Source organism: Myotis nattereri (genome assembly GCF_964212035.1).
Source record: "Myotis nattereri genome assembly, chromosome: 19".
NCBI classification, from domain to species: domain Eukaryota; kingdom Metazoa; phylum Chordata; class Mammalia; order Chiroptera; family Vespertilionidae; genus Myotis; species Myotis nattereri.
Window position 1 is genome coordinate 25,535,768 of NC_138095.1, and position 27,667 is coordinate 25,563,434.

The 27,667-nt window shown below is 55.9% G+C and overlaps 2 protein-coding genes across 2 annotated transcripts; both read left to right on the plus strand.

Moving 5' to 3' along the window:
* Window positions 1–4,091: 4,091 nt before the first annotated feature.
* On the plus strand, window positions 4,092–16,633 carry TCN2 (transcobalamin 2). The gene is made up of 10 exons (XM_081113834.1): window positions 4,092–4,159; window positions 4,427–4,631; window positions 7,875–8,067; window positions 9,429–9,598; window positions 10,440–10,601; window positions 10,804–10,976; window positions 11,110–11,296; window positions 12,418–12,589; window positions 13,886–14,001; window positions 16,066–16,633. Exons 2-10 carry the CDS (start codon window positions 4,568–4,570, stop codon window positions 16,125–16,127), a joined length of 1,299 nt encoding a protein of 432 aa, XP_080969960.1. The 5' UTR covers window positions 4,092–4,159; window positions 4,427–4,567; the 3' UTR covers window positions 16,128–16,633.
* A 2,706-nt stretch (window positions 16,634–19,339) lies between these two features.
* Window positions 19,340–26,859, plus strand: SLC35E4 (solute carrier family 35 member E4). Its single transcript, XM_081113845.1, has 2 exons — window positions 19,340–20,554; window positions 25,878–26,859. Exons 1-2 carry the CDS (start codon window positions 19,936–19,938, stop codon window positions 26,309–26,311), a joined length of 1,053 nt encoding a protein of 350 aa, XP_080969971.1. The 5' UTR covers window positions 19,340–19,935; the 3' UTR covers window positions 26,312–26,859.
* Window positions 26,860–27,667: the final 808 nt, after the last annotated feature.

Genomic DNA, 27,667 nt, shown 5'->3' on the forward strand with positions numbered 1-27,667 from the left:
GAGGGGAGCGAACGCATTCTGTTGTCGTGGTAACGGTTGCCATCGGCTTTTCCTTTAATTATGTACGTAAAATAAAGCTGTTATGTGGGTAAAATTAAGCTAAAGCAGACTTCTATCCTACAGGGGTAGGGACACCAGAGAGGCCACTTATATTTTCTGAGCCTTAGCGGTAGGTTGAAAAAATGATGAAAAATAAAACAAAAAAATTTTTTTTAAATCCTTAAAAAAAAAAAAAAAAGATGAAAGACCAGAGTTCTAGAGCTCGGGGTATATTTAAATGTACATTTAACACATCTGAGCTTTTACTGTGTACACGTGAATTTTGTATTGTGTTCCTCAAAGGATAATTACAAAATTTATTACAAATATTCACACCAAGGTGGTGTGGTTTGGAAAGTAGATAAGATTTTAAATTTCTTTAATGGGTTCTTCTTCAGGCCTCCAAACTCCATTTTTAACCTGTATTCGGATTTAGCTATTAAGCGGTTAAAAATGCGGATTTTTGTAATAAAAGAAAACATGATAATTTCAAGAGAAATATCAAAAGTGCTTTATTCAAATTAATGGCCACCGCTAGCTACACATTTCCCCCATCTTTCTGGTGATTTGTGGAAACCGTCCCAATAGAACTTTTCTTGTTTTGAGGCAAACCATTCAGAGACCCAATTTTCCACTTCTGCGTACGTTTGGAAAACAAGTGGTCATCTGAAGGAGCAAGGTCTGGTTAATACGGCGGGTGGGTTAATACTTCCCAGGCAAGATCTTTTAACATGTCTTTAACTGTTTTTGAAGTGTGTGGTGCTGCGTCATCATGAAGCAAAATGATTTTGCTGTGTCTTCTGGCCCATTCTGGTCTTTTTATGATCAAAGCGTAGTTCAAATTGATTATTTGTTGTCGGTAACGATCAGTATTAACGGTTTCACCTGGTTTTAGAAGCTCATAATACACCACACCTTCCTGATCCCACCAAGCGCAGAGCACTGTCTTCTTTCCAAAGCGATTTGGCCTTGCAGTCGATGTTGATGGTTGACCTGGATCAACCCATGATTCTGTGTGTTTGGATTCTCAAAATAAATCCACTTTTCATCGCCAGTCACAATTCAATGCAAAAAAGACTTTCTTTCGTGCCGTTGAAGCATTTCACTGATGACTTTTCGGTTTTCCATTTGTCTTTTGTCCAGTTGTTGTGGCACCCATTTTCCTTCCTTTAAAATTTTTCCCATTGCTTGTAAACGATTGGAAATTGTTTGCTGAGCAACATTTAATCTTTCTATGTGTTGTTTTTGAGTTTGACACGCACCTTCATCCAATAACACTTGTCATTGTTGGTCTTCAAACTTTTTTGGTTGACCTGGACGTTCTTTGTCTTTCACATCAAAATCATCACTTTTAACACATTCAAACCAGCGTTCACAAGTATCTTGAGATGGAGCATGTTCGCCATAAGCTTCCCAAAGCTTTCAGCAGCACTTTTCTTCAAAATAAAGTAATGAATTAAAGCTTCCTGCAAATGCTCTTTTTTTGGCATGAAATTCAACATTTTTAAGCGTAAAAATATCTGTGATGTTAACACTTTCAAAAAATTTGACATAGAAAGGTTTGAAGCTTGTTGTCAATACAACAAAATCGCATACATATCATATCGCATATATATCAACATATGTCTAGCCCTAGCCGGCTTGGCTCAGTGGATAAAGCGTCAGCCTGCGGACTGAGGGGTCCCGGATTCCATTCCGGCCAGGGGCACATGCCTGGGTTGAGGGCTCGATCCCCAGTGGGGGGTGTGCAGGAGGCAGGCGATCAATGATTCTCTCTCATCATTGATGTTTCTATCTCTCTCCTTCTCCCTTTCTCTCTAAAATCAATAAAGAAATATATTTTAACATATGTCTAACTCCGTCTATTGAAAAAAATCCCCATTATTAACCAGTACACCTAGTACACTGTGGTAAATCCAAAAAATGGAATACTATTCAGCAATGAAAAGAAATGTGTTATCAAGCCATGAAAAGACATGGATATATTTTAAATGCATGTTGCTACGCGAAAGAAGCCAGTCTATAAAAGCCCGATGTCCACCAATAGGTGAGCGGATAAACAAATGTTGGTCTATCCATACAGTGGGATATTACTCAGCAATAAAAATACATGGGGCAACATGGACAGATCTCAAAATAATATGCTGAATGAAAGAAGCTAGGGAAAAAGTGTTATATACTGAATGATTCTATTAATATGAGGTTCTGGAAAGTGACAGAAAGTAGATCAATGGATGCCTAGGGATGGGGGAGGCAGGGGTGAGAGGGAGGCAGGGGTGAGAGGGAGGCAGTGGGTGAGAGAGAGGCAGGGAGTGAGAGAGAGGCAGGGAGTGAGAGAGAGGCAGGGGTGAGAGGGAGGCATTACAAAGGAACAGGAGGAAAGTTTTCAGGGTGATGGGCATGTTCATAATCTTGACTGTGGCCATGGTTTCCCAGTTGCATGCCCTTGTCAATATGCCGTTAACTGTGTGTTAATTTTTACATCAGTGACACTGCAATAAAAAGTGTTCAGCTCGCCCTAGCTGGTTTGGCTCAGTGGATAGAGCATAAGCCTGCAGACTGAAGGGTCCCAGGTTCGATTCCAGTCAAGGGCACCTGCCCGGGTTGCAAGCTCAGTCCCCAATGTGGGGGGCAGGAGGCAGCCGATCAATCATTGATGTTTCTATCTCTCCCTTCCTCCCTGAAATCAATAAAAAAAATATTTTTTTAAAAAAAGTGTTCAGCTCTGGCTGGGTAGCTCAGCTGGTTAGAGCATCAGCCCCATATGCTAAGGTTGTCTGGGCTGGCACCCTCTTTGCTTGTCAAGCAGTAAGCGAGCCAGTCCCAGATCCCCGTCTTACCACATGACTTTTTAAAATATATATTTTTAATTGATTTCAGACAGAAAAGGAGAGGGAGGAGAGAAAGATAGAAACATCAATGATGAGAATCATTGATTAGCTGCCTCCTATGTGCCCCCTATTGGGGATCGAGCTCACAATCCGGGCATGTGCACTTGACCGGGATCGAACCTGGGACTCTTTAGTCCACAGGCTAATGCTCTATCCACTGAGCCACACCGGCTAGGGCTCTCTGCCTCTTCTTTAGTTATGCATTCCTGTTCCACTTCCAATAACTCCTCACTAGGCAGTTCCTCAAGAATGACCTTTAGGAGCTCCTCCACGCCATCCACATCCACACCCAGGGTTAGCGTTGTTTGCCATTTCAACCACGGCCTTACTGACTTTTGTAGCATTTGCACTATGATGTTATGGTGGCTTCAACATCACTGGGCAATAGAATTTGTTCAGCTCCATTATAAGCTTAAGAGACTGCCATTGTCTATACAGGCCATCCTTGATTGACATGAGGTAATGACTGTATATACAGGCTATCCTTGATTGACATGAGGTATATGACTGTATGTATATACAGGCCATCCTTGATTGAAATGAGGTAAATGACTGTATTTATCTATATCCAGAGCTTGACTTGTGATAAGTCAGGCACAACAAACAAACACACACCACATTATCTTGGAAGAATGAACCTTGGCTATTTGCCATAAAATGATTGCAATAAAAAAAGCGTATTTGGAAATGATTAGAGGTGTTTTAAGGGCGGAACATCTTCACAGGTTGAGCTGGAAGGGAGCTTCGTGAGAAGGATGTTGCCCAACGTTTCACCTCACACAGGAGAAAGTATTTCCAGCTCAGAGAGGTTAAGCGACCTGGCCGAGGTCACACAGCATGGCCAGAGGTAACTCTTGTACACTGATCCACCTGTGGGGCCAGACAAATGAGAAATCCTTCCTTTTCTCTCCTTGCAGAGATTTTTTTTTTTTTTAGGTTACTTTTCTAGTCCTGATAAACAGCCCCGCTGCCCATGGCTTTGTGTCTCAAATGATTAAATCCTGTCCCTTAACTTGTTTTGTTTGGTCTCCAGGATGCTTCCAAGTTTTCCGTTTGGTTAAAAAATCTTGCCTGTCTGGTCCCGATTCAGCCAGCCCCACCCTTCTGGGCGGGCAGATAACAGCTGACTTCAGCAGTCTCGATCACGTGACCACCGCAGCTCCCCGTTCTGCTCCCTGTCCCAGGCCCGTGTAAGCACTTCCAGGGGCTCCCTCTGTGAGGGGCAGCAGGTAGGCACCCCCGCACTGCCCGTGCCCTGCTGGAGCAGTTGGGGGGTACCCGGCAGGTGCAGTCAGGTAGACTTGGGCAGGTCCTTCGGACAGAAGGACACATGTGGCTGGCTTCAAAACGTCCCCCACACACCGCCCCTACTGCCCTCCCCCTCCCCTTGCCCCTACCTCCAGGAAGGTCACTGCGCCCTTCCTTCCTCTGCTCTTTGGCCTTCCTTTCCCCTCAGCGACAGACCTTGCCCCCTTTTGTCTCTGCTGACTTCGCAGCCAGACGAGGAGAGATTAATCAGTGACAGCACCCGCCTCTCTCGGAGCAGCGACCTGCGGTGGTCAGGACAGCCTCTGCCAGCCCAGCCCAGGAGTTCCCCATCCAGGTCCCCGGCTGCTGCTCACCCACCTGCTGCTGCCATGGGGCGCCTTGGGGCGCTCCTCCTCCTGCTGGGGGCCCTGGGGACCCTGGCTGACATCTGCAGTGAGTAACAGACCTCCCAGCGCCTCTTTCCTCCTGGGTCCTTAGAGAAAGGACCGTCTAGTTCGAGCCCCTCCTTCTATCACTGGGGAAACCGAGGTGCGATGCAGGACGGGGTCCGAGTACCCGCCTGCCTCTTTGGGCTCTCGCGGCAGCTTGGGCTTGGCGGGGGCAGAGCGGGACCTCAGCATCCCGCACATGTGCTGAGATGAATCACAGGTCTGACTCCCCACCGGGCACTCGCCTCCGGCCATTCAGTCATCTGTGCTTGATGCATTCAGCGCCCGTTGGTTGAGCCTCCGGTGACAGGCGTGGTGTTAGGGTTTGGGGGAAAGGACGAAGAGGGAGCCGGAGCCAGTCCCTGTCCTCCCACAGCTTCCGTTCTAGCGAAGGGACAGACGAAGGCAGTCGATTCGGCTCTGTGTGTGGGGGCTGAGGTCATCGAAGGCCACCGATTCAGGGAGTGAGATTGGGGGCAGGATCTCCAAGGAGCTGGGGGCAACACGGGAACTGAGATCCAAAAAGAGGGAAAGAAACCGGCCGAGGGAAGTGAGGATGGAGACCCTGCTGGGGAGACGCGTCCCAGAGGGGCAGGGAGGGCCGCGGCGGTCAGACACTGGCATGGTATTCCTCGTGTGCCAGGGCCGGACCCCAGGGGTCTCTCGGGACCTGTCTATGAGTCTGAGCGACAGGCGTGGGGCTGCCTGAGCCACCCACCTGTCTCTTCCCTCTGCGCTCTGCCCGTCGCGTGATGCCTGCCATACACTCTCACCAGCAGGCTCTCCTGTGATCCTTGGAGAAACCGAGAGGCAGGTCGGGTCATGGCCACGTGATGGGTGAAGCAGTCAGGGGGTGGAGGGGCGAGGTGACCTGCCCAGGGTGCCCCTTTCCAGGAATCTGGCTTTGCCAACTCGGTTCTCAGAACCCCACAGCCAGGTCAGGGGCACCAGCAGCCTCCAGCCGGGATTCCTCAAGTGCCACCAGACCCCGTAGCCCTTGGCTCTCGGCTCCTGTCTAGCCAGTGCCCAGGGGAGACCTAGAACCCGGTCCCCAACCTCACTGATTGTGAAATTTTATTTATTTTATTTTCAAACCTCACCCGATTTTCCCATTGATTTTTAGAGAGAGGGAAGGACAGAGAGAAACGTCGATGTGAGAGAAAAACATCAATTGGTTGCCTCCTGCAGGAGCCTCAACCAGGGCCTGGGTCGGGGAGGAGGCTACAACCGAAGTATGTGCCCTTGACCAGAATCAAACCTGGGACCCTTTGGTCCGCAGGCCGACGCTCTATCCACTGAGCACACCGGCCAGGGCCATTGTGAACATGTTTATTTTATTTTATTTTTTAAAATGTATTTTATTGATTTTTTTTTACAGAGAGGAAGGGAGAGAGAGAGTTAGAAACATCGATGAGAGAGAAACATCCATCAGCTGCCTCCTGCACATCTCCCACTGGGGATGTGCCCGCAACCCAGGTACATGCCCTTGACCGGAATCGAACCTGGGACCCTTCAGTCCGCAGGCCGACGCTCTATCCACTGAGCCACACCGGCCAGGGCCATTGTGAACATTTTTAAAGTCCCCTTCCCACGGAGCCTGGAGAGCCCGGGACAGGGTGTGTGGGCTTGCTTGCTGTGGCTGAGTCACCCGGTCGCTCTCAGCCTTATTCCCGTGCCTGCAAAATGGGCCAAGAGCGCTCCCAGCCTGCCTCTCTGCGTGTGCCGCACGCCTGCCTCCCCGGCCTCACGCTCCGGGTCACATACAGGGGTGCTGCGCTCACACCTGTGCACGGTGGGCTCCTGCGCCTTGGAGCGGCGATGCCAGGCAGGCCTCAGCGGGCAGGGCAGGGCCGGGCAGGGCTGGGCGCCCTGGGCGCAGAGGCTCCCGGGGGCCGGGGTGCTGGGCCAGGGCACTTTATGGCCCTGGGTGCATCTGCCTGGCGCCTTCCTTTGAGGGAGGCTGTTTCCTGCTCCAGCTTCTCTTCTTATCTCTTCTAACCCCCAGGCTGACTCACCTGCCGAGGTCAGAGCCCCGGGTGGAGCAGGGATTCCTTTGCCATTTTGAAGAAAAGAGAGAAGGAAAGGAATGTGTGTGTGTGGGGGGGGTGGGGGGGGGAGGACAGATGACCAGAGAGAGAGACAGTAGTGTAGAAACAGGTCTTCAGAGCGAGAGACAGAGAGAGAAAGAAATGAAGACAGATACACAGACAGACAGACAGACAGAAATGGAGACAGATACACAGAAAGACTCTAAGATAGAAAGGGCAAGGAGAGCGATTCCCACTTACCACCCCCCCTCCCATCCCACGCCCCCTGCCTTCCTGCTCTCATAGCAACAAAGACCTATGATTTGGAGAAAAAAGGGGTAAGACGGTAGGACCCAAACCAGAAGAGATGGGGACATGGGAGCAAGAGGAGGCCCAGGAGGCACTCTGCCGGCAGTCCCTTTGGGAGGGGCCGCCTGCTCACATCCCGGGACAGGGCCCAGAGGACAGAGCGCCGCCCTGCAGTGGCCTGGAGGCCAGAGGTGGGGAGGAGTCCAAGGTGACTGCAAAGCCACCTGCTCAGCTCAGGTGCCTTCCCTGAGGGAAGAGGCTGGACAGAGGTGAGCGTGCAAAGCAATGCTGGCAATACCTTCATCACGGGGCTGGTGTGAGGACCAGATGGGGTCAGGCATGGCGCCCCGGGGGGCACACCACGTGGCTTGGCCTCCAGTCTCTCTGTCACTCCTGATGGGCGGAGTAGTTGCCTGGCAACCAGCTTCCTCTGCCCTCGACCTACCACCACCCTTCCCTGGCCCCCACCAACCGCTGTTTGGGGGTGCCTGCTTTGCACCCTTCACCGCTCTGCCTTTCTTTTTTTTTTTTTTTAATATATTTTATTGGTTTTTTACAGAGAGGAAGGGAGAGAGAGAGAGAGTTAGAAACATCGATGAGAGAGAAACATCGATCAGCTGCCTCCTGCACATCTCCCACTGGGGATATGCCTGCAACCCAGGTACATGCCCTTGACCGGAATCGAACCTGGGACCTTTCAGTCCGCAGGCCGACGCTCCATCCACTGAGCCAAACCGGTTTCGGCCGCTCTGCCTTTCTTTATGGCCAGATTTCCCCATACGCGCAGGGTGTGTTCTGGTGGAGGTGGAGTGGGGACATGTCTTCCCAGGAGAAGGCCCTGGTGAGGGAGAGGCAGCTCCTTGCTGGTGGCCTGCCCCTGCGACCTCACGTCGCCTGTTCTCTTTCGTCAGACATCCCCGAGGTGGACAGCAGCCTGGTGCAGAGTCTCGGCCAGCGCCTCTTGCCCTGGATGGACCAGCTCTCCCTGGAGCACCTGAACCCCAGTATCTATGTGGGCCTGCGCCTCTCCAGCGTGGAGGCCAACACCAAGGAGGCCTTCTACCTGCACAGCCTCAAGGTCGATTACCAGCAGAGCCTCCTGAGGTATCGCCATGCTCCCTCTTCTCTCGCCCCCGTCTTGCTCGATATCCTAAGAGACAGGGGACCTGCGTGCTGGTTTGGGCCTGTCACTGCTTGGGTGGGAGACCTTAGACACATTTCACCTCCCTTGCGCCTTTTTCCGTCTGTTGAATGGAATTGGTTTGATTAGACTGGAGATGCCAATACAGGGTCCCTGTGCTGCTTCTGCACCCTCCTGTACTTGAGGCAGACATCACTAATCCATGACCACACTCTTCCTCCTTACTGAGCTCAGAAGCAGCATCTGTGTCTGTGCTCCTATTCCATTGCCTGGGGCAGACATCACTAATCCATGACCAAACTGAGCTCAGAAGCAGCATCTGTGTCTGTGCTCCTATTCCATTGCCTGGGGCAGACATCACTAATCCATGACCAAACTGAGCTCAGAAGCAGCATCTGTGTCTGTGCTCCTATTCCATTGCCTGGGGCAGACATCACTAATCCATGACCAAACTGAGCTCAGAAGCAGCATCTGTGTCTGTGCTCCTATTCCATTGCCTGGGGCAGACATCACTAATCCATGACCACACTCTTCCTCCATACTGAGCTCAGAAGCAGCATCTGTGTCTGTGCTCCTATTCCATTGCCTGGGGCAGACATCACTAATCCATGACCAAACTGAGCTCAGAAGCAGCATCTGTGTCTGTGCTCCTATTCCATTGCCTGGGGCAGACATCACTAATCCATGACCAAACTGAGCTCAGAAACAGCATCTGTGTCTGTGCTCCTATTCCATTGCCTGGGGCAGACATCACTAATCCATGACCAAACTGAGCTCAGAAGCAGCATCTGTGTCTGTGCTCCTATTCCATTGCCTGGGGCAGACATCACTAATCCATGACCACACTCTTCCAAACTGAGCTCAGAAGCAGCATCTGACTCTGTGCTCCCTTTCTAGGGGGATTAAGGGAGGCCTGTTCTGAGGTCCAGTGTGGGAATTTGGATGAGAGATGAAGGATCAGGAGTACCACCTTTTTGCCCTCCGTCTTGAGAAGTAGATGCAGGGCAGGGAGACGAAAGGAAGGGAAGAGTACGTGGGCGAAGGGTGACCAACATGGCGGGGCAGGCACAGGCCATTTGGATGGGAGAACCCTCGAGTGTGTCCTTGAGTTTAATTTTTCATCGTTATGAAATATGTGTGGCATCCACCTCACAGCTTACCTGACTGGCTATATCTGTGTTGGGGAAGGTTCTAGCAAATTTTCCAACTGCTGCTATTTTTTTCCACTTTGTGATGTTGGGGGGGTGGAGGGGGTAGCACCCCGAGCCAGGCTTACCTGGGTGGCATTTTCTCCTGGAAGTGTTGCTAACTGACTTTGTCCTAGGCATGCCCCCAGCGACGACAGCAGTGACCTGCAGGCCAAGCCCTCCATGGGCCAGCTGGCTCTCTACATGCTCGCGCTCAAGGCCAACTGCGAGTTTATCGGGGGCCACAAGGGGGACAGGCTGGTCTCACTGTTGAAGCGGTTCCTGGAGGATGAGAAGAGGGCCGTTGGTGAGGGGACGCAGCCTGCCAGGGGTGGGCTCATCAGAACTGCGGGCTTGCTCTCCAGGCCTCGCTCCTGCCCTCCATTCTCCTTACCTCACTGTCCACTTGGAGGCGTGGGCCCGCCCCGGTAGCCTTCCTTGATCAAGCCTTTCCTGCACTCCACACGCCACCGAGATTGACTGACTATCGGCCTTTGGGGCAACAACACAGCCTCCTTCTTAGCTACTCCTCATCCTCTTTCTGCTAACTTTTCTCCTCCGGACTTGACCCAGCACACACAGAGCAAGCATTTTAAATATAAATCTGATCTTTTCCTGCCTGCCCACTCTCTGGCTCACCCATTCGCCTACTCCATGGGCTCCCGCCACACTGGCCTTCTCTTAGCTGCCAAAGCCGGGTCTCCATATATGTTCCTTGTATGTGGAAGGATTCCCTCCTCTCTAGCTCTCTCCCACCTCCCCTCCCAGCATCACCTCCTTGGAGACTCCTGCCCTGACTCCCCAGATACTCAAGGGCCTCTGTTACACCGCCCCCTCGGACCTCGTCCACATCTCAGTTCTGGTCGTGCTCCCCCGAGTGTGGATTGTGTTATTGTCAGAGGCCCCAGCTGCATGGCGCCTGCCTGTGGTCACCGCATTCGTACCTCCAAGCACAGCGCCTGACGCTTACTGGGCCTCTGCGCGCCTGGGTCGAAGGGACAAAGGATCCCATGACCCAGAGGCGGGTGTTGGGAAGTATAGGCCAGGCGTCCTGTGTGCTGGTGGGGCTGGTTGCTGGGAAGGGATAGAGAGAGGCAACCCCTCAGGCCTGGGGTGCCACCCTCACCCCTTGGTTCTCCCCCTCTCAGGGCACGATCACAAGGGCCAGCCCCACACCAGCTACTACCAGTACGGCCTGAGCATCCTGGCCCTGTGTGTCCACCAGAAGCGGGTCCATGACAGCGTGGTCGGCAAGCTCCTCTATGCCGTGGAACACGACCACCATCTCCACCAGGGCCACCTCTCTGTGGGTGAGTGGGCCGGACCCCGCTAGGCCAGGCTGGCGCCCCTCCAGCCCCTCGGGCCCTGTGCTCACCTTTCCCTGGGACCCCTGCTTATCGAGTCCATCAGGAGCACAACAGCGAGGGCTTGGGTGTGGTGCAGAGGCTGTGACCAGCGTTGGAGTTGGACTGGGATCCTGACCCCAGCTCCAATCGGCTCTGCCCCCTGCAGACACAGTGGCCGTAGCGGGCTTGGCCTTCACCTGCCTGGAGCGCTCCAACCTCAACTCGGATCTGAGGCACCGGATCACCCTGGCCATCAGGACAGCACAGGAGAAGGTCCTGAAGGCCCAGACCCCAGAGGGCTACTTTGGGAACGTCTACAGCACCCCCCTGGCGCTGCAGGTGGGACAGGGGCTCTGGGACTGTGGTCCCCCTGGTGGCTGGTGGGAGGCGGGCTCGTCGGGCGCCGGGAGACCTGGCTTCTCCCTGCTGGCTGACCCCCCTCCCCCTCCTCTCTCCCCGACTCTGTCACCAGCTGCTGACGACCTCCCCTATGCCCGGGGCGGAGTTGGGCACAGCATGCCTCAACGCGAGGGCCGCTCTGTTGGCCAGCCTGCAAGACGGGGCCTTCCAGAACGCTCTCATGATTTCCCAGCTCCTGCCTGTCCTGAACCACAAGAGCTATGTGGATCTCATCTCCCCAGACTGCCTGGCACCAAGAGGTAGCCACCCCTCTCAAGGGAGCTTGACTGTTTTCAATCTGCAGGGCGCTCCTGGAAGTCTGCCTGGCCCAGTGAGGGGCGGTTGATTGGTCCCGATTTGTCGGGTCAGCAGAGGTTTGGGAGTGTATGTGGGACACACTGGCAGCTAAGATGTGGTCACAGCTTCCAGCAGCTCACAGTGTCAGGAGGGAGACACCAAATGGAGAGCTCTGGGCAGGCCAGGAATCGCCCGCCCTTCTGTGATAAATGTTTGAGTGAGTGAGTGAGTGAATGGATGGATGGAGAGTGACACATTTTGGTTAGCTCTTATACATTACAAGCTCTTATACATTCGTCCAGTGCACAAATTCGTGCATGGGTGGGGTCCCTTGGCCTGGCCGGCGATTGGGGCTGATCGGGGGCCGGCTGGCTGGGAGGAGGGACTGCGGGAGGTTGGCCGGCCGCAGGAGGTTGGCTGTGGGAGAGCACTGACCACCAGGGGCAGCTCCTGCATTGAGCATCTGCCCCCTGGTGGTCAGTGTGCGTCATAGAGACCGGTTGGCTGGTCATTCGGTTGTTTCGTCGTCCGGTCACGTAGGCTTTTATATACCTAGATAATGAGTCCCAGTGAGCAGCCCGAGTCAGGGCTTCCTCTGGGAGAGGGACTTGAGTTGATGAGTGGGATCTGCAGGTGGCGAAGACAAAAGGGAGGGCAGAGAAGAGAAGAGGCCACAGGAGCAAAGGCACAGAGGTGTAAAGACTGGAATTGGGGTGAAGAGTGGGGCCTGGGAGAACGGACTGGAGTGGCAGGCAGGGGCATGCAAAGGAGAGGAGACCCTCAGAGAGGACAGGGGAGCGATCTGAGCAAATGCAGATTCTAGAAAGAGCCCCCTGATTGGTGGGAGGGGGGATCCTGGAGGCAGAGACACCATGGAGGGGCCCGATCTTGGGGGGCTGGGGACATGGGGGCTGGGCTGGCAGCCAGGTTTCAGCTGGGCAGGCGGCGGCGGTGCTGACGGAGATGGGACCATAAGGAAGGAGGAGGTCCTGGTAGGTCCCAGTGTCTTCACGGGAAGAAAGGAAACTCACACCCAGGCCCCCCGCCCTCACACCGGCTGACACTTCCTCTCTCCCGGGGACAGTCGCGTTGGAGCCAGCCACGGTGACCCCCTCACCGATGCAAGTCCCCGAGTTCATCCACGTGATGCTGAAGGTCCCCAGTGTCTGGCCTCCGTACAGACACTCCATCTCTGTGCCCGCTGGGTCCTCCTTGGAAGAGGTTCTGATGAAGGCCCAGGAGCTCGGAGGATTCATGTGAGACCCCCCCCGCAACCCCCTTCACCACCACCTCCCGGCCCTCACCCCACCCAACCCCACATCCCTGAAACGGGGTCACACCTCAATAAGATGGGGGTGCTTCTCATGTTACCAGTGGGGAATCCGGCTCAGAGAAGTTGAGTGCCTTCCTTCAAGTCACCCAGGCCCCAGACTTCTCCTCTAGAAAGATGTGCCCCAGTGTGAGAGGCCCCAGTTGGACTTCCCAACGGACGGGGAGGGCCCACCGCTGGCACCTTGGGGTCATCTGGACCCAGGAAATTTCAGGCGAGAGAGACAGAGACAGAGAGAGAAGAGAGAAAAACAGACAGTGTGCAGAGAGAAGTGCTCTGAGCAGCCATGTGACCCCCCCACACACAATGTTAGGGACCCTGTGGCCCCACAGAGTGAGGGGATGACTGGGAAAGGGGGCTGCTTCGTGACACCCCCTAAAACATTGCTTTCCCTTTGCTTAAGTCGCCCTGGATGGGTTTCTGTTCTTAAAATTATAAAAACCCTCTCTCCCCGAAGACCCAAAGCATCCCTCAGCCTTTTGGAGAGAGGAGGGGCATGGCCCATGGAATTGTAAGTGTCGGCCTGTGGACTGAAGGGTCCCAGGTTCGATTCCGGTCAAGGGCACATGCCTGGGTTGTGGGCTGAATCCCCAGTGCGGGGTGTGCAGGGGGCGACTGATTAATGATTCTCATCATTGATGTTTCTATCTCTCTCTCTCCCCCTCTCCCTCTCCCTTTCTCTCTAAAATCAATAAAAATATGTTAAAAAGAGAAATCGAACGCCAGTGCTCTCTGATAACGAGGAGCATGGCGTATGTAGAGTCAGAGAGAAGACTGGGCAACCCAGCCACAGGAAGAGGGAGTGGCCCTGAGCCACAGAACCTTCCAGAACCAGGGACCCAGTGCTACCACCACGTGCCTCTATCCCCCATGTTCAGCTTCTCTCTGCACACGGGCTTCGCCCTCTCTCACTGGCATTTTATGTGATGCTGGCAGCTTCGGATTCTCACCCCTTCAGCATCAGCCCTCAGAGGGGGCCCAGCTGTGGGGTTGATGATGTAATAGGTGCCTTTCCTGCAGGCCATGGCCATGGTTGGCACAGAGGGGCAGTGACAGTGGGGCTGGAGAGGAGGGGTGGAGGTGAGACCCATGGCACGGTGGCCAGGAAGGGTTTGGCTAGCCCTGGCCCTGAGTTCCTAGTGTGGGTTGAGCTCTACTTCTGTCCGTGGGTCGCTGGGAGCCACAGTCACCTTTTCTCCCTCGTTGCCTGTCCCTCTGGTAGGTACGGAACCCAGGCCTCCTTGTCAGGCCCCTACCTGACCTCTGTGATGGGGAAAGAAGTCGGGGAGCGTGAGTTCTGGCAGCTCATCCGAGCCCCCGACACCCCGCTGCAGCAAGGTGAGTCTGGTGGCCGGCCACCTCTGGGCGTGCCCCCCACACCAGCCCTGCCCCCAAAGCGAGGCTTTGACAACTCACCCCAGCTTTCCCTTGAACCTTCCTGGGCCCCAGCCTCACATAGTCACTGATGCTCAAGCTTGCAGGCTCCTCCCCGGTCCGGGCCCTGGTCGGGGCTCGTGCAGGAGGCAACTGATCAATGTGTTTCTCTCTGTCTCTCCCTTTCTCTTCCACTCTCCTTAAAAATCAGTGGAAAAAATATCCTCGAGTGAGAATTAACAAAAAAAAAGAAAGAAAGAAAGAAAGGAAGGGGGAGGGGGTATGGAGAGGGATGGGTGGACCGCTAGGCTGTCTCCAATTTTACATCTTCTGCCCAAACTGTCATGAGCATCCTTGTGCCGCAGCCCAGTCACCAGATAGACTCTTTTCTTTTGAATTGTTTAAAGTATTACATGTCTCCGATTTGACCCCCACCCTGATTTGACCCCCGATTTGACCCCCACCCTGCCACTCCCACCCCTGAGGACAAGCCCCCACCGCCCCCGTGTCCGTGTCCACTGTGCCCATCGGTTATGCTAATATGCATGCACACAAGTCCTTTGGTTGATCTCTAACCCCTCCTCCCCCACCTTCCTTCCGAGGCTGGACGGTCCGCCCAGTGCTACCCTGTCTCTGGATCCACTTTTGTTCATCAGTTTATGTGGATCATTATGTCCCACACATGAGTGAGATCATGTGATGTTTATCTTTCTCCGACTGGCTTATTTCGCTTAGCATAATGCTCTCCAGGTCTCTCTATGCCAGTGATGGCGAACCTATGACACCTCTGACACGCGAACTCACTTTTTTGGTTGATTTTTTCTTTGGTAAATGGCATTTTTAAATATATAAAATAAATATCAAAAGTATAAGTCTTTGTTTTACTATGGTTGCAAAGATCAAAAAATTTCTATATGTGACACGGCACCAGAGTTAAGTTAGGGTTTTTCAAAATGCTGGCACGCCGAGCTCAAAAGGTTCGCCATCACTGATCTATGCTGTTGCAAATGGTAAGAGTTCCTTCTTTTTTACAGCAGCGTAATATTCCATTGTGTAGATGTACCACAGTTTTCTGATCCACTCATCTGCTGATGGGCACTTAGGCTGTCTCCAGATCTTAGCTGCAGTATTATAAATTGTGCTGCTATGAACCTAGGGGTGCGGACAGGCTCTTCAAGGCCATCGGTCCCTGCTCCTGCTCCCTGGGACTTCTAGTCAGCACTTACCATGTCCCACCGCTGAGCCAAGGGCTTTATGGAAGGTGGGAACTTTCTGGGGGAGCCCAGGAGAAGCCTGGCTTCTGAACCGATTGATAAATTAAACGAAGGGGTCGCCGCAGACGACGCCTGCAGATCCGGCCTCTATCACTGATATGGACCATGTAGCCTGGGGGGCGGGGGGTGGGCAGTGGACTCAGCCATGAGGCAGGCGTGGGTGGTTGTGTCCTCCACCGCCCACCCCTTAGCCCTCTAATCCAGCAGGGAGCCCACCCCCATAGGAAGCGGGAGACCCCATTAGTGATGTCTTTATTATCCCTCCATCAGAAATGGGTCACCAGCACTCACGGAGGTGAAATAATCCGGCCAAAGTCACACCCATAGTGAGTGACAGAGCTGGGGCTTGGCCCCAGGCGTCACGCTGGAGCCTGGGTTGTCTCCAGTGAGTGGAGGCTGGCTCCTGGAGTCTTCCTTCTGTGGCTCTCCCTCCAGTCCCTCTTCCTGGCCGCCCCTCAGGGACGATGGAGACCATGCCCACCGGGTGTTGTCAGGGTCCCTGGTTCCTCTCACCTTGGGTCGGTTATCCAGTGTGCTTGCCCCTACCCCCACCCTCTGGGGGCTGCCCCACTGCAAAATGAGGCCGTGGGCTTCGGGGACCCCAGGTCACAGCTGAGTTCAGAGGGTCACCTGGCTCTGGACACCAAGCCCTGAGCAGATCTGACGGACCCTGACCTCAGGGGAGGTCCAGAAGATGAAATGGGGGCAGGGGGGGCTTGGCCTGTTAACGCGCCTGCTCCAACTGTCTCTGCAGGTATCGCTGACTACAGACCCAAGGATGGAGAGACCATCGAGCTGAGGCTGGTTACCTGGTAGCCCCCAGCTCACCTCCCCCGGCCACCTCGAACAATCTCTGCACCTCTACCCTCCTCCGTCCCGGCACGTGCCTGGCCCTGCCGCCGCCTCGTGTGCCCTTGGGGCAATGTCCCCGGATCAGCCACCACCACCCCTGCAAGGCTCCCAAGCCACTGCCCGCCCGGGAGTAGGGAGCCTGGCTCCCTCCCCGGGATGTCTGTCTGCTGGGTCTGGCCAGCCTGGCCCTGCGGGCATCCCACAAAGGGCACTTGTAGTCTGAAGGGCATGAAGCACCTCAGACCCCTTAGCACAAGAAGTCCGCCGGCCTCTGGCAGTGTGAGTACCACCCGCTGTGGCCGTGGGGTCCTACCAGGAGACCGGTGCAGCCCAGGGGCTGAGCCTTGAACCCAGCTCTCAGGTCCCCTGTCAGGACGGCAGCCCCATAGCCAGCCATGGCATAGCAGCTGGCGAGGACCCTGCAGGGCTGCTCAAAGCCTACCTTTGAAATGATTAAAGTGTTGATTATGCACGTGTGCCAGCGTCCTGATGCCTCATGCTAGGGAGCACGTGCCGGTGCCGGGAGCAGAGAAAGGGGGGTACCCCTGGGCCGGGAAGAGGGTGGGTCAGTATGCTGGGTCCTGGGGGAAACGGTGCTGGAAGTGGATACTTCCTTGTATAACTCAGAGGGCGCTGATGTTTTTGTTGTCGGCTCTGCTTTACAGATAAAGAAGTTGGTGTCAAAGAGGGAAAGTGACTCCGCAGTGACAGGCCTGGCTGAGGAGCTAGACAGACCTGGGGGCGGGGTGCCCTCCTGGCTCCTTCACTCAATCACTGAAAACTGGGGGCTTCAATGAGTGTTATGATCACACGGCAGAGACAGGGCCCTGGAGCGTGGGCTCCCACTCCTGGTTTCTCCCCAGTGCAGTCAGGACAGCACCCCAGGCCTCGGCAGCCAGAGTGTGGGGGCCCTGTCTCTCCGGGGGAAGGCTGTGGGCTCTGGGATATCCTCTGGGAAGTGGGGTTCAGGTCAGGGAGACACTCTGAACACCCCACTGAGGTTAGGAAGGGTCTTGCCCTCAGAGGGGCCCTCTGATTGGCAGCACGTACGTTGGGGTTTACGGTAACACACACACAGTCCTCGAAACCATAGAGGAAACAGGTGCCTCTTCCTAGAACGCCAGTGTCAGATATGTAGTGTCCGGGCAGGTAGGGGAAGTAGGCGATTTAAAAATTCCTTGTAAAAAATAAATATGTTTGTATTGATTTCAGAGAGGAAGGGAGAAGGAGACAGATAGAAACATCAATGGTGAGAGAGAATCATGGATTGGCTGCCTCCTGCACGCCCTACACCGGGGATCGAACCTGCTACCCAGGCATGTGCCCTGACCGGGAATCAACCATGACCTCCTGGTTCATAAGTCGAGTTCAACCACTGAGCCACACTGTCCAGGCAAAACATTCTTTTGTATTGAACCAAACATCGAACTATGGGCAAGCCCAAATGGAAAAGTGGCCTCCGTTTTTAAGGTGAATCGTCTGTGCCCAGAACCCAGAGTGCTTGTTCGCTCGTCCTCCCGTCATCGCAGCCTGGGGTACTTTCAGGAGGACTCAGGACCTGCCCTGTGACTCCCCGTGACAGCCCCGTCGCAGAAAGTGGGGACCCAGAGAGGTCTGCAGCTTGCACACAGCTTAGAAGTAGCAGAGCCCACGCCTCACCCACTGACCCCAGCCCTCAGCACTTGCCACTGCACCACCCTGCCACCTCTCTACCCCTTGAGACACCAACTGACCCCTCCCATGCAGGGGAGAACGGCCCCGGCTGCTCTTGGGCCAGGTTAGAGAGAGGGTAGGTGGCACATATTGGGAACACCCCCCGAACTGGGCTTTATTTAATTAAAAAAATATTTTTAATTGATTTGAGAGAGAGAGAGAGAGAGAGATCAACTATAAGAGAATCATGGATGAGAATCATGGATGGGCTGTCTCCTGCGTGCCCCATTCTGCGATCTGGCCACCAGAGGGCGCCTCGGACCGGGCTAAGTGGTCCCCCTTCGAGGTCTTGTTCCTCCAGCCAGCGGTTCTCAACCTGTGGGTCGCGACCCCTTTGGCGGTGGAACGACCCTTTCACAGGGGTCGCCTAAGACCATCCTGCATATCGGATATTGACATGACGATTCATAGCAGTAGCAACATGACAGTTATGAAGTAGCAATGAAAATGATTTTATGGTTGGGTCACAACGTGAGGAACTGTATTTAAAGGGCCAGGAGGTTGAGAACCACTGCAAGTCCAGACAGATTACTGTCATCAAAGGCAGTCTGGGGGTGAGCCCGTCCAGTCAAGGGGGGCGGGGGGGGGCTGGGGGTGAGCCTGTCCAGTGTGGGTGGGGGTGAGCGCTGTCCGGCAGGGCAGGAAGCCGCGTGTCAGGAAAGACGCGGGCAGCCGGCACTGGGCACCTGGCGAGACCTTCCCGGCGCATCCCTCGATCAGAGGGGAAGGCTGAGTGAGACCCAGGAAGGGACAAGGGCTTAGTGGGCGCTGCCCCGTCTCCCAGGCAACCCAGGGCTCTCCGTCCCGCTGGATAGAGCTGGGGCCGAGGGTGGACCCCGGGAAGTCCAGTGATGAGTCAGCTCTGCGTGCCCAGGAGGTGGGACCGGCGGCCCGGGGTGGATGGCGGCCAGCGGTACCCGGCTTCCGCCGCTGCGGTGGCCTTGGTGATTCAGCTTCCTCCGCCCGGGCTGCTGGAGGGAGGAGGTGCTGGGACTAGGGAGGGGTGATGGGGAGACCTTAGGGGACCCCCGTGGTCCAACTCTCCTGGATGCTGAGGTCCCACGGATAACTGTGGCCAGAGATGGGAAGGTCCCTAGAGGGTCCTGGGATGGGGACCCCTGGGAGGGTCCTAGGAGATGGCGTCTCCTGTTATTTATCTCAGAAAGATACATCCGTGGCCCTCCCTGTTTTGGGGACTCGCCTCGGCTCTGAGTGCGGGGAGAGGGGACAGACAGGCTGACCACTCAGCTGGGGCGGTGGGGGGCGGTCAGCTGATGCAGGGAATGCCAGGCCGATCCAGGAGGGTGGCGAGGGGCGGGGCGAGACCTCCCTCGCGGCTCCGGGGGCGGGGCCTGGCCAGGGGCGGGGCCCAGCTTTCCCGGTGGGGCGCGGGCGGGCGGGCGGGCGGCGGCGGAGGCGGGGCCAAGAGCACGGGGCCTGGCCCCGCGGGCTGGGCCGGGGCTGGAGCCGGCGGGCGGGAGCGGCTGCCGGATTCACCGTCGCAGCTGCCGGAGCCGCTGCCGGAGCTGCCGGGAGCTGGAGGACAGTCCCCGCCGGAGTCGGAGTCGAGCCCAGCCGAGCTCACCGCCCGGCACCGGCCGGAGCGCGGGCCTGGGCACTGACGGAGGCAGGGAGCCGCGACGACTGGGCATCGCAGGACACCACGGGGTGCAGGAGCCTGGATTACCCGGGCCGGGCCTGGTCATGGCCTGAACGCGCAGGAGATGCGCGCAGGAGGTCCCGGAATCTGCACGGAAGAGGAAGAAGAACCGGGATTCTCTCAGCCTGGCGTGGGCACTAGGTGGGGAGAAGAGTAGAGACTTCACCTGGCACAGGGCAGAGGTGCCCGGAGCTTACTAGGCCAGAGAGCCTGGCATCCCAGCAGCCGCGACCTGGGCTCGGCACAGCTCCTGGACCTGGGCTGGCACGGGCCTGGCAGAACAGGCCCTTAACTCACCTGTCTGAAAGGAAGGCCCCAATCTGAGAAGCCAGGACCAGGGGGCAGGGCTCTCTGGTGGCTCTGGGGAGCTGGCCTCCTGCCCCAGCCCCACGGGCACGGATGTGCCGCTGTCCTCGGGAGCACCATGACAGCAGGATGACCTCTGCGGACACAGTGGCAGTGGCCGGCAGTGCTCGGGGGGCTGGTTCCCCAGAATGGCCCCCCGAAACTCCCCAGGCCCCTGGCCGGCCTGGCCGGGTCCGGGTGGCCATGGCAGCCCTGGTGTGGCTGCTGGCGGGAGCCAGCATGTCCAGTCTCAACAAGTGGATTTTCACGGTGCACGGCTTCGGGCGGCCGCTGCTGCTCTCGGCGCTGCACATGCTGGCCGCGGCGTTGGCGTGCCACCGGGGAGCCCGGCGCCCCTTGCCCGGCGGTACCCACTGCCAGGTGCTGCTGCTCAGCCTGACCTTCGGCACCTCGATGGCCTGCGGCAACGTGGGCCTGAGCACGGTGCCCCTGGACCTGGCACAGCTGGCCACCACGACCACACCGCTGATCACGCTGGCCCTGTCGGCACTGCTGCTGGGCCGGCGTCACCACCCGCTGCAGTTCGCCGCCATGGGCCCGCTCTGCCTGGGGGCTGCCTGCAGCCTGGCGGGTGAGCTCCGGACACCGCCCGCTGGCTGTGGCTTCCTGCTGGCTGCCACCTGCCTCCGTGGCCTCAAGTCCATCCAGCAGAGTGAGTGCCCGGGTCACTGTCTGAGGAGGTGGGGGTCGCGGTGGGTGTGTGGTCATGGTGGCCCTGAGAGGGAGGTGGCCGACAGCCCATTTTACAGATGAAGCAACTGAGCCTCGCGGCTTTGGAAGAGGCAGACACCGAGAAAACCCAGAAAGAGCCAACAACGCAGTGAGTTCCAGGCCCCAGACTTAGGCTAATATTTCATAATAGCTGCCCTTGATCTGTGTCCAGTGTTTCTTGTCTTTATCTCGCTGGATCTCCCCATACTGCCCTGTTCAAGGAAATCACCATCTTGTCCCCATTCGACGGGGCGAGGGGTTGCCTTGGGTGGTGTGGCCAGTGAGCGGCGGAGGTGGCGGAGGTGTGATCGGAACCCGGGCAGCCTATCTCCGTGCTGTCCTAGATGCAGCATAAGGCTGTGGCCCCAGGGGGAGACCCGACCGTGGGGACCAGGGGGAGAGAAAGCGGGCAAGGCCTTGAGCTGGGCTTTGGAGGGCCAGGGCGTTGGCTAAGTCGGGGAAGGGTTCCTGTTTGTTGGGAGCTGCCGTGTAACAGGCCCCGTGCTGGGTGTTGACCTTGAGTCGTCATGGCAACCACCACCTTCACTCCCATTTTATAGATGATGGAACTGAGGCCCAGGGAGGTTTGTGATTTGCTCGGGGTTACCTCCCCTCTGCTGAAAGGAGACAGGGAGGGTCTGAGCAGAGGGCGGTGGAGGCTCCAGGCAGAGACCCTGCTAACTCACCCTGTCTGAGGGCGGAGGCCGCCTTCCTGCTTGTTCCTCTGAGGGGAGTCTGAGTCACAACCCCACTCTCTCTGCCTAAACCCAAGGGAGGTTTAGGGGAGGCCAGGGCACCCACTCAGGGCAGGGAGACCACCCCTCTGCTCATACTGGGTGACCTTGGGCAGGTCTGGGGCTTGTCTGGGCCTCGGTCTCCCCATCTTTTCGGTGGAGAAGGGTTGGCGTGTCCCAGGGGCCTCTGGCTCTCCGTCCCTGCCCACTCTGAGATCCTGTGACCCAGTCCTGGGAGAAGGAAGGGGCACTGGGCTGGGGTTGGGGCGACCTGCCGCCAGGGGAGGTTGCAGCCGGGATCCGGCCCTGCCCTGGCATCTTCAGAGACAGGCCCTGTCCCCATCCGCCCAGGCTCTGTGGCAGGGCGGGAGCCTCGTTCTATTTTTGCCCTCAGGTTATATGAGAGCGGGTGCCGGAGCTCAGGCCTGAGTTCTGGGCATGAGGAGACAGTGGGAAACCTGACCCCCTGGGCACACCCACCACCCCACCTCCCAGCCCACGCAGGGCCGCAGGCTGGGAAGGCTCCAGCCTCGAGGCTCCCCCAGAAGGAGACCCCGCCTGCAGAATGGGTATGGCCGGCGAGAACCTAGGCACCCAGGCACGGAGGGGTGGGTGCCTGGCATTAGGCCCCTTCTTGGCCTCTGCCAGCTCCTTCCATCTGTCCCGTGTCAACTGCCTGGCCCCGGAGGTGGGTTGGGTGCTTGCTGCAGGCTCCCACAGCACCCTCTGTGCCCCCCATCAAGCCTCTGAGCGCCCCCTGTTATAGCCGCTTGGTTACCTGTCTGTGTCCCGTCAGACAGGAGCTCTGAGAGGCATGGGCTGCCTTGGGGCGTCGCCATGTCCCCAGCGCCTGGCCTGGGACCTTAAGTGGTAGATGTATTAATGGTCTGACCGCGATGAGGCTATGGTGAGCCTCTGCGCATGGCTCAGGGTGCTCATGAGGGCGCTGAGGAGGCTGGGCCCCCACCAAACAGAGAGGGAGGCCCCGCAGAGATGGGGAGGGACAGACTGGAGCCAGAGGGGTGGCATGGGTTTGGGGCAAGAGGAGGTTTCTACTTCCGGAAGTTCGGGGAAAGGCGCCAGGGCAAGCTTCCGATTGGAGTGTAAATGGCCGACACCAGCTCCCTTCGCGAGAGCAGACTCCATGGGAGCAGAGGATGGTAGTCCGGGAAGCGGAGCACCCCGGCGATCCTGGGCACGGCCAGCAGCCTCCCTCCCACCTGGGCTGGTTGCAGGCCTGGGCGGGGGGGAGGGCTACGAGGGGAGAGGAGTGAGGCCAACTCCCCACTCACAGGAAGGCTAGGAAGTGGGTGTGAGCTTGTCTCACCTGTGTATCAGGAGCAGCCTGGCCCGATCCCCGTCCCCGGGGCGGGCAGGGAGTCTCGGCCGGGGCACTGGGCCTCTAGTAAATATAATAATAGGCCTGGCTGGCGTGGCTCAGTGGTGGAGCATTGACCTGTGAACCAGGAGGTCACAGTTCAATTCCCATGCAGGGCACAGGCCCAGGTTGCGGGCTCGATCGCCAGTGTGGGGTGTGCAGGAGGCAGCCGATCAGGGATTCTCTCTCATCAGTGAAGTTTTTATCTCTCCCTCTCTCTTCCTCTCAAAATAAAAAAAAAAAATAATGTTAGTAGCAAACACATGCTCTGCCCAGCTCTTCACATAGAAAAATGAGGAAAGGGCATTCTGGGAGCGGGAAACAGGCTGTGCCAGGGCACGGGTATCGGCCACAGGAGCAGAGTGTGGGGATTGAGACAGCTGCCGTGGTAAGCAGTTACCACTGGGCACCAGGCCCTGTGCTCAGCACCTCACCTGGCCCTGTTACGCATGAGCAGACAAGGCTTGGAGAGAGGGTGGCTTGCCTGGTAGCGCACAGCTAGTGACGGGGTAAGGCCGGGGCCCAGCAGAACAGGGTCAGAGAACATGTTTGTCTACATGTGGCAGAGCCTGGTATGTTCAGAGGCTGAAACAAAAATGTCTTTGGAGAAGGAGAGGTTGAAATGGAAGGTTGTGAGGGGACGGGGAGGGGGCTGGCAGAGGAGGGGTCGCTGAGGAGGCAGGATGGCGAGCTGGCATTTTGGGGGCCCCAGGTGCAGTGAGCCGCCTCTGACAGAGGATCACCCCTCTTTCCCTGGGCTGCAGGGAGGCGAGGCAGAGGACTGGGGGGAAAGGGGGTGCAGAACAGGGGCAGAGGCTGGCTGAGGAGGCTAGGACCCTCCTGCCTGACTGTCTCGCACCTGAAATCCTAAACGCCTTCCAGTGATTGGACCTTGAACATGCAGGCCACAGGCAGCTCCTAAGGGTGCTATATTTGGAGCGAGCCAGCGAGCGAGCGAGCAGGAGGTATTCCAATTATCTGTTCATTTCTAGAAATGCTCTAGCCGGAGGGACTGTTGCCTAGAGAACAAAGCCAAAACATCAGAGTGAAATAGAGATTTCCTATTCCAAGCGTAGCCCATGAGTAAGCCTCTCTGTGGCTCTTTGGAAAGTGTGTGTCAGAAGATGCAGAAAGGAGAACCCCTGAATCCGTTACTCATCTCCGTTACTCGCCGCTAAAACTTGGACGAGCCCCCAAACCATCATTGCCTTCGTGCAGATACTCCCACTGCCCTGAGCGGTGTCTGACTTTGATGAGCGGCACCACTTCCTATGTGAACTGGCTGGGTGATAACATGTGTACGCATAGACACACCCACCCACACGCATGTTCACACATATGCAAGGTGGTAGTACCCATTCTTTCTTTTTTTAAAAAATATATTTTTATTGCCCTAACCGGTTTGGCTCAGTGGATAGAGCATCGGCCTGCGAACTGAAGGGTCCCAGGTTTGATTCTGGTCAAGGGCACATACCTTGGTTGCAGGCACATCCCCAGTGGGAGGTGTGTAGGAGGCAGCTGGTCGATGTTTCCCTCTCATAGGGAAACAATCTCTTTAAAAAAATCAATAAAATATATTTTTAAAAAATAAAAAATATATTTTTATTGATTTCAGAGAGGAAGGGAGAGGGAGAGAGAGATAGAAGCATCAATGATGAGAGGGAATCATTACTTGGTTGCCTTCTGCGAGCCCCCAGCCCGGGCATGTGCCCCGATTGGGAATTGAACCGTGGCCTCCTGGTTCATAGGTCGACACTCAACCACTGAGCCACGCCGGCCGGGCTCCCCTCTTTCTTTGCAAAGCTGAAAGCTTTCCCCTTACTCCTGGATCCATCTCGACAAGCCCCAGTGTTGGTAGCAGAAGATGCTGATTAGGGGATGACAGCCACGCGCAAACAATGACTCTTTTGTTGTTCTCTTGTCATGCCCGTGGTCATAAGTGGACCCCACATTTGACTCAAACAATTTATTATTTTAAAATTCTTTTTTTCTTTTTAAATATAAAGGTCACGTGGCTATTAAGTGGCAGAGCTGGGGACTTCTGCTGGCCTGTCCCTGCTATGGTGGTGGGAGCTACACTGTGGGGCAGTGGTGTGATAAGGGCTGAGATCAAAAAAGGTGGGTCAGGACCACTTCGTGCAGGGCCTTCTACACTGGTTAAGAACCTAGGATAGCCCGGCCGGTGTTGCTCAGTGGTTGAGCATCGACCTACAAAGCAGGAGGCCAGGGTTCAATTCCAGGTCGGGGCATTTGCCCAGGTTGTGGGCTTGATTCCCAGTGTGGGGCGTGTAGGAGGCAGCTAATCAGTGATTCTTTCTCATCACTGATGTTTCTATTTCTCTCTCCCTCTTCCTTCCTCTCTGAAATCAATAAGAATATATTTGGGAAAAAAAGAAAAAAGAACCTAGGATATTGTTCCCTGGGCCTGGGGAGCCCCTGAAGATTTTTGGGAGCCACATTTCATGTTTATTGGTCATTTGGAAGTCACTTGTAGGTTATCGTTTTAATCTATGGGAGCAGTTTGAAATGGGTAATAATAGGCCCATTTATTTTATTTTTTTACATTTACTGAGCACTTACCTTATAAAGGGCTTTATGTATGCTATCTATAATAATCTTTATAAAAACCCTTGCATATTAGGTTTTATTTTTTATTATTATTTTTTAAATGTATTTTGATTGATTTCAGAGAGGAAGGGGGGGGGAAGAGAGAGAGAGAGAGAGAGAGAGAGAGAAACATCAATGATGGGAATCATGGATTGGCTGCCTCCTGCACGCCCCACCCTGGGGATCGAGCCCACAACCCAGGCATGTGCCCTGGCCGGGAGTCGAACAGAGACCTCCTGGTTCCTAGGCCAGTGCTCAACCATGCCAGCTGGGCCGTATTAGGTTTTATTATCACCTAACTTTGCAGGGAGGAGACCGAGGCCTCCAGAGGTTAAGTGGCAGGTCACAGCTAGTGAGGTCACCACCCAGGCAGTGTGATTCGGATTCTTGACTATCACGTTCCAGAGCAGGAGCCACTAGCTCTGCCCGAGAGGGTGGGCAGGCTTCCTGGAGGTGGGGCCGGGGGGGGGGGCCGCAGGCTGGGTTGGCGAGGTGGGGTTTCCTCCCCCCAGGTGCAGGTGCTGATGTGTGCTGTCCGCCTGCAGGTGCCCTGCTGCAGGAGGAGCGGCTGGACGCGGTGACCCTGCTGTACGCCACCTCGCTGCCCAGCTTCTGCCTGCTGGCCGGCGCGGCCCTGGTGCTGGAGGCCGGGGTGGCCCTGTCGCCGGCTCCCACCGACTGCCGCCTCTGGGCCTGCATCCTGCTCAGCTGCCTCCTGTCCGTGCTCTACAACCTGGCCAGCTTCTCCCTGCTGGCCCTCACCTCTGCCCTCACCGTTCACGTCCTGGGCAACCTCACTGTCGTGGGCAACCTCGTCCTGTCCCGGCTCCTGTTCGGCAGCCACCTCAGCACCCTCAGCTACGTGGGCATCGCACTCACCCTGGCGGGGATGTTCCTTTACCACAACTGCGAGGTCGTGGCCTCCTGGGCTGTCCGCTGGGGCTTCTGGCGGAGGAACCAGCCTAGCAAGGGTCTCTGAGGCCTGGGAGAGCGCCTGGGCCGTCGGAGACAGCCCCCCCAGCCTGAACCCAACCTTGGCCAGTGGCCGTGGGACAAGCGGAGAGCAGGCAGGCAGTCACGGGACCGTGGGAGGTCGAGGTGCCTTCGAGAAAGGCCACCTGGGGGGCTGCATGGGGCCTCCCAGCAAGACACCCTCCCCCCGTCCCTGCCTCCCTCCCCTCACCCCAGGCCCCGCTCACCACTGGATGGTGGGTCCACGCCTGGCCATTCACTGTGCTTGTCAGAGTAACTATTATTAATCCCGACGACTGCGCCGAAAACTGCTGGCCAAACTTCGAGGACCTCTCCGTGTTCTGATGACGATGATGACGATTCCTGGCGGTTGCACAATCCTCCCTCCAGGAAGTGGGGGAGGCAGCTGGGGGGCCCCGGGACGGGCTTGTTGCTGCTGGGCTCCCCTGGGGGAGGGGGTGTCATCTGTGCCAATTCCCGGCAGCTACTGTAGCCTCATCCCTGGACCCTCCAGTTTTGGGTCTTCCGCCCTCAAATAAACTATTTTTGCTTGTACCCCTGTGTCATTCCTCAGGGTGACAGCCAGGGAAATACAGCGGAACCTCGTTTCTCGAACTTAATTCGTTCCGGAAGGCTGTTCGAAAATCGAATCATTTTTGCCCCCCTAGAAATCATGTAAATTAATCTATTCCAGACCCCCCGATGATCCCGTTTTAACCTTTCTTATATATTGTACTGTTTAATCTATAAACAAACACCTTAAAAACAAAAGGACATGAAAATTTACTAAGAAAGGAAACGTACATAAAAAAATGAAAAATGTTTTAAAAAACGAAAATTTAATAATAATTATAAGCAGCAACAAGAGCAAAAAAACCACGAAAATATTCAGAGCACCAGATCCTGAGATGTTAACGGTGGTAACCAGACTCATACTCCGCGAGCTCTCCCTTGTCACCCGAGAGATGCTTGGCTGTCATACGGGTATCGGCATGAAAGGGCTGTCAGGTTGAGAAGCGAACTGTTCGAGATGGGGGACGTTCGAGAAACGAGGTTCCACTGTCTGGGGGAGTGACGGGCTCACTGGCCCCCAGCCACCCACAGAAAGATGCGGACATCCTTCCTTACGCACTGTGACCTGTCCCCTTCTCCAAAGTCCCTCCACTGGCCGGGCCACCACGGCCCATCAGGGAGGCAGTGGCTTCCTCCCCGCTCTGCTCTGGGCCCTCCACTCCCACTTCCACGCGGTCCCAGAAGGATCTTCCTAAAACACACACCTTCTGCCCCACCTGGTTTGGCTCAGTAGCTAGAGCATCCGGCCTGTGGACTGAAGGGTCCCAGGTTTGATTCTGGTCAAGGTCAG

What these genes read in the sequence shown, in the direction of transcription:
- SLC35E4 (XM_081113845.1), top strand. Translation starts at nt 19,936, where the DNA reads ATGTGCCGCTGTCCTCGGGAGCACCATGACAGCAGGATGACCTCTGCG. An exon ending in CCTCAAGTCCATCCAGCAGA is followed by an intron (nt 20,555 to 25,877) that starts GTGAGTGCCCGG and finishes GTCCGCCTGCAG; the next exon opens with GTGCCCTGCTGCAGGAGGAG.
- TCN2 (XM_081113834.1), top strand. Translation starts at nt 4,568, where the DNA reads ATGGGGCGCCTTGGGGCGCTCCTCCTCCTGCTGGGGGCCCTGGGGACC. An exon ending in TACCAGCAGAGCCTCCTGAG is followed by an intron (nt 8,068 to 9,428) that starts GTATCGCCATGC and finishes ACTTTGTCCTAG; the next exon opens with GCATGCCCCCAGCGACGACA. An exon ending in CAGGAGCTCGGAGGATTCAT is followed by an intron (nt 12,590 to 13,885) that starts GTGAGACCCCCC and finishes TCCCTCTGGTAG; the next exon opens with GTACGGAACCCAGGCCTCCT.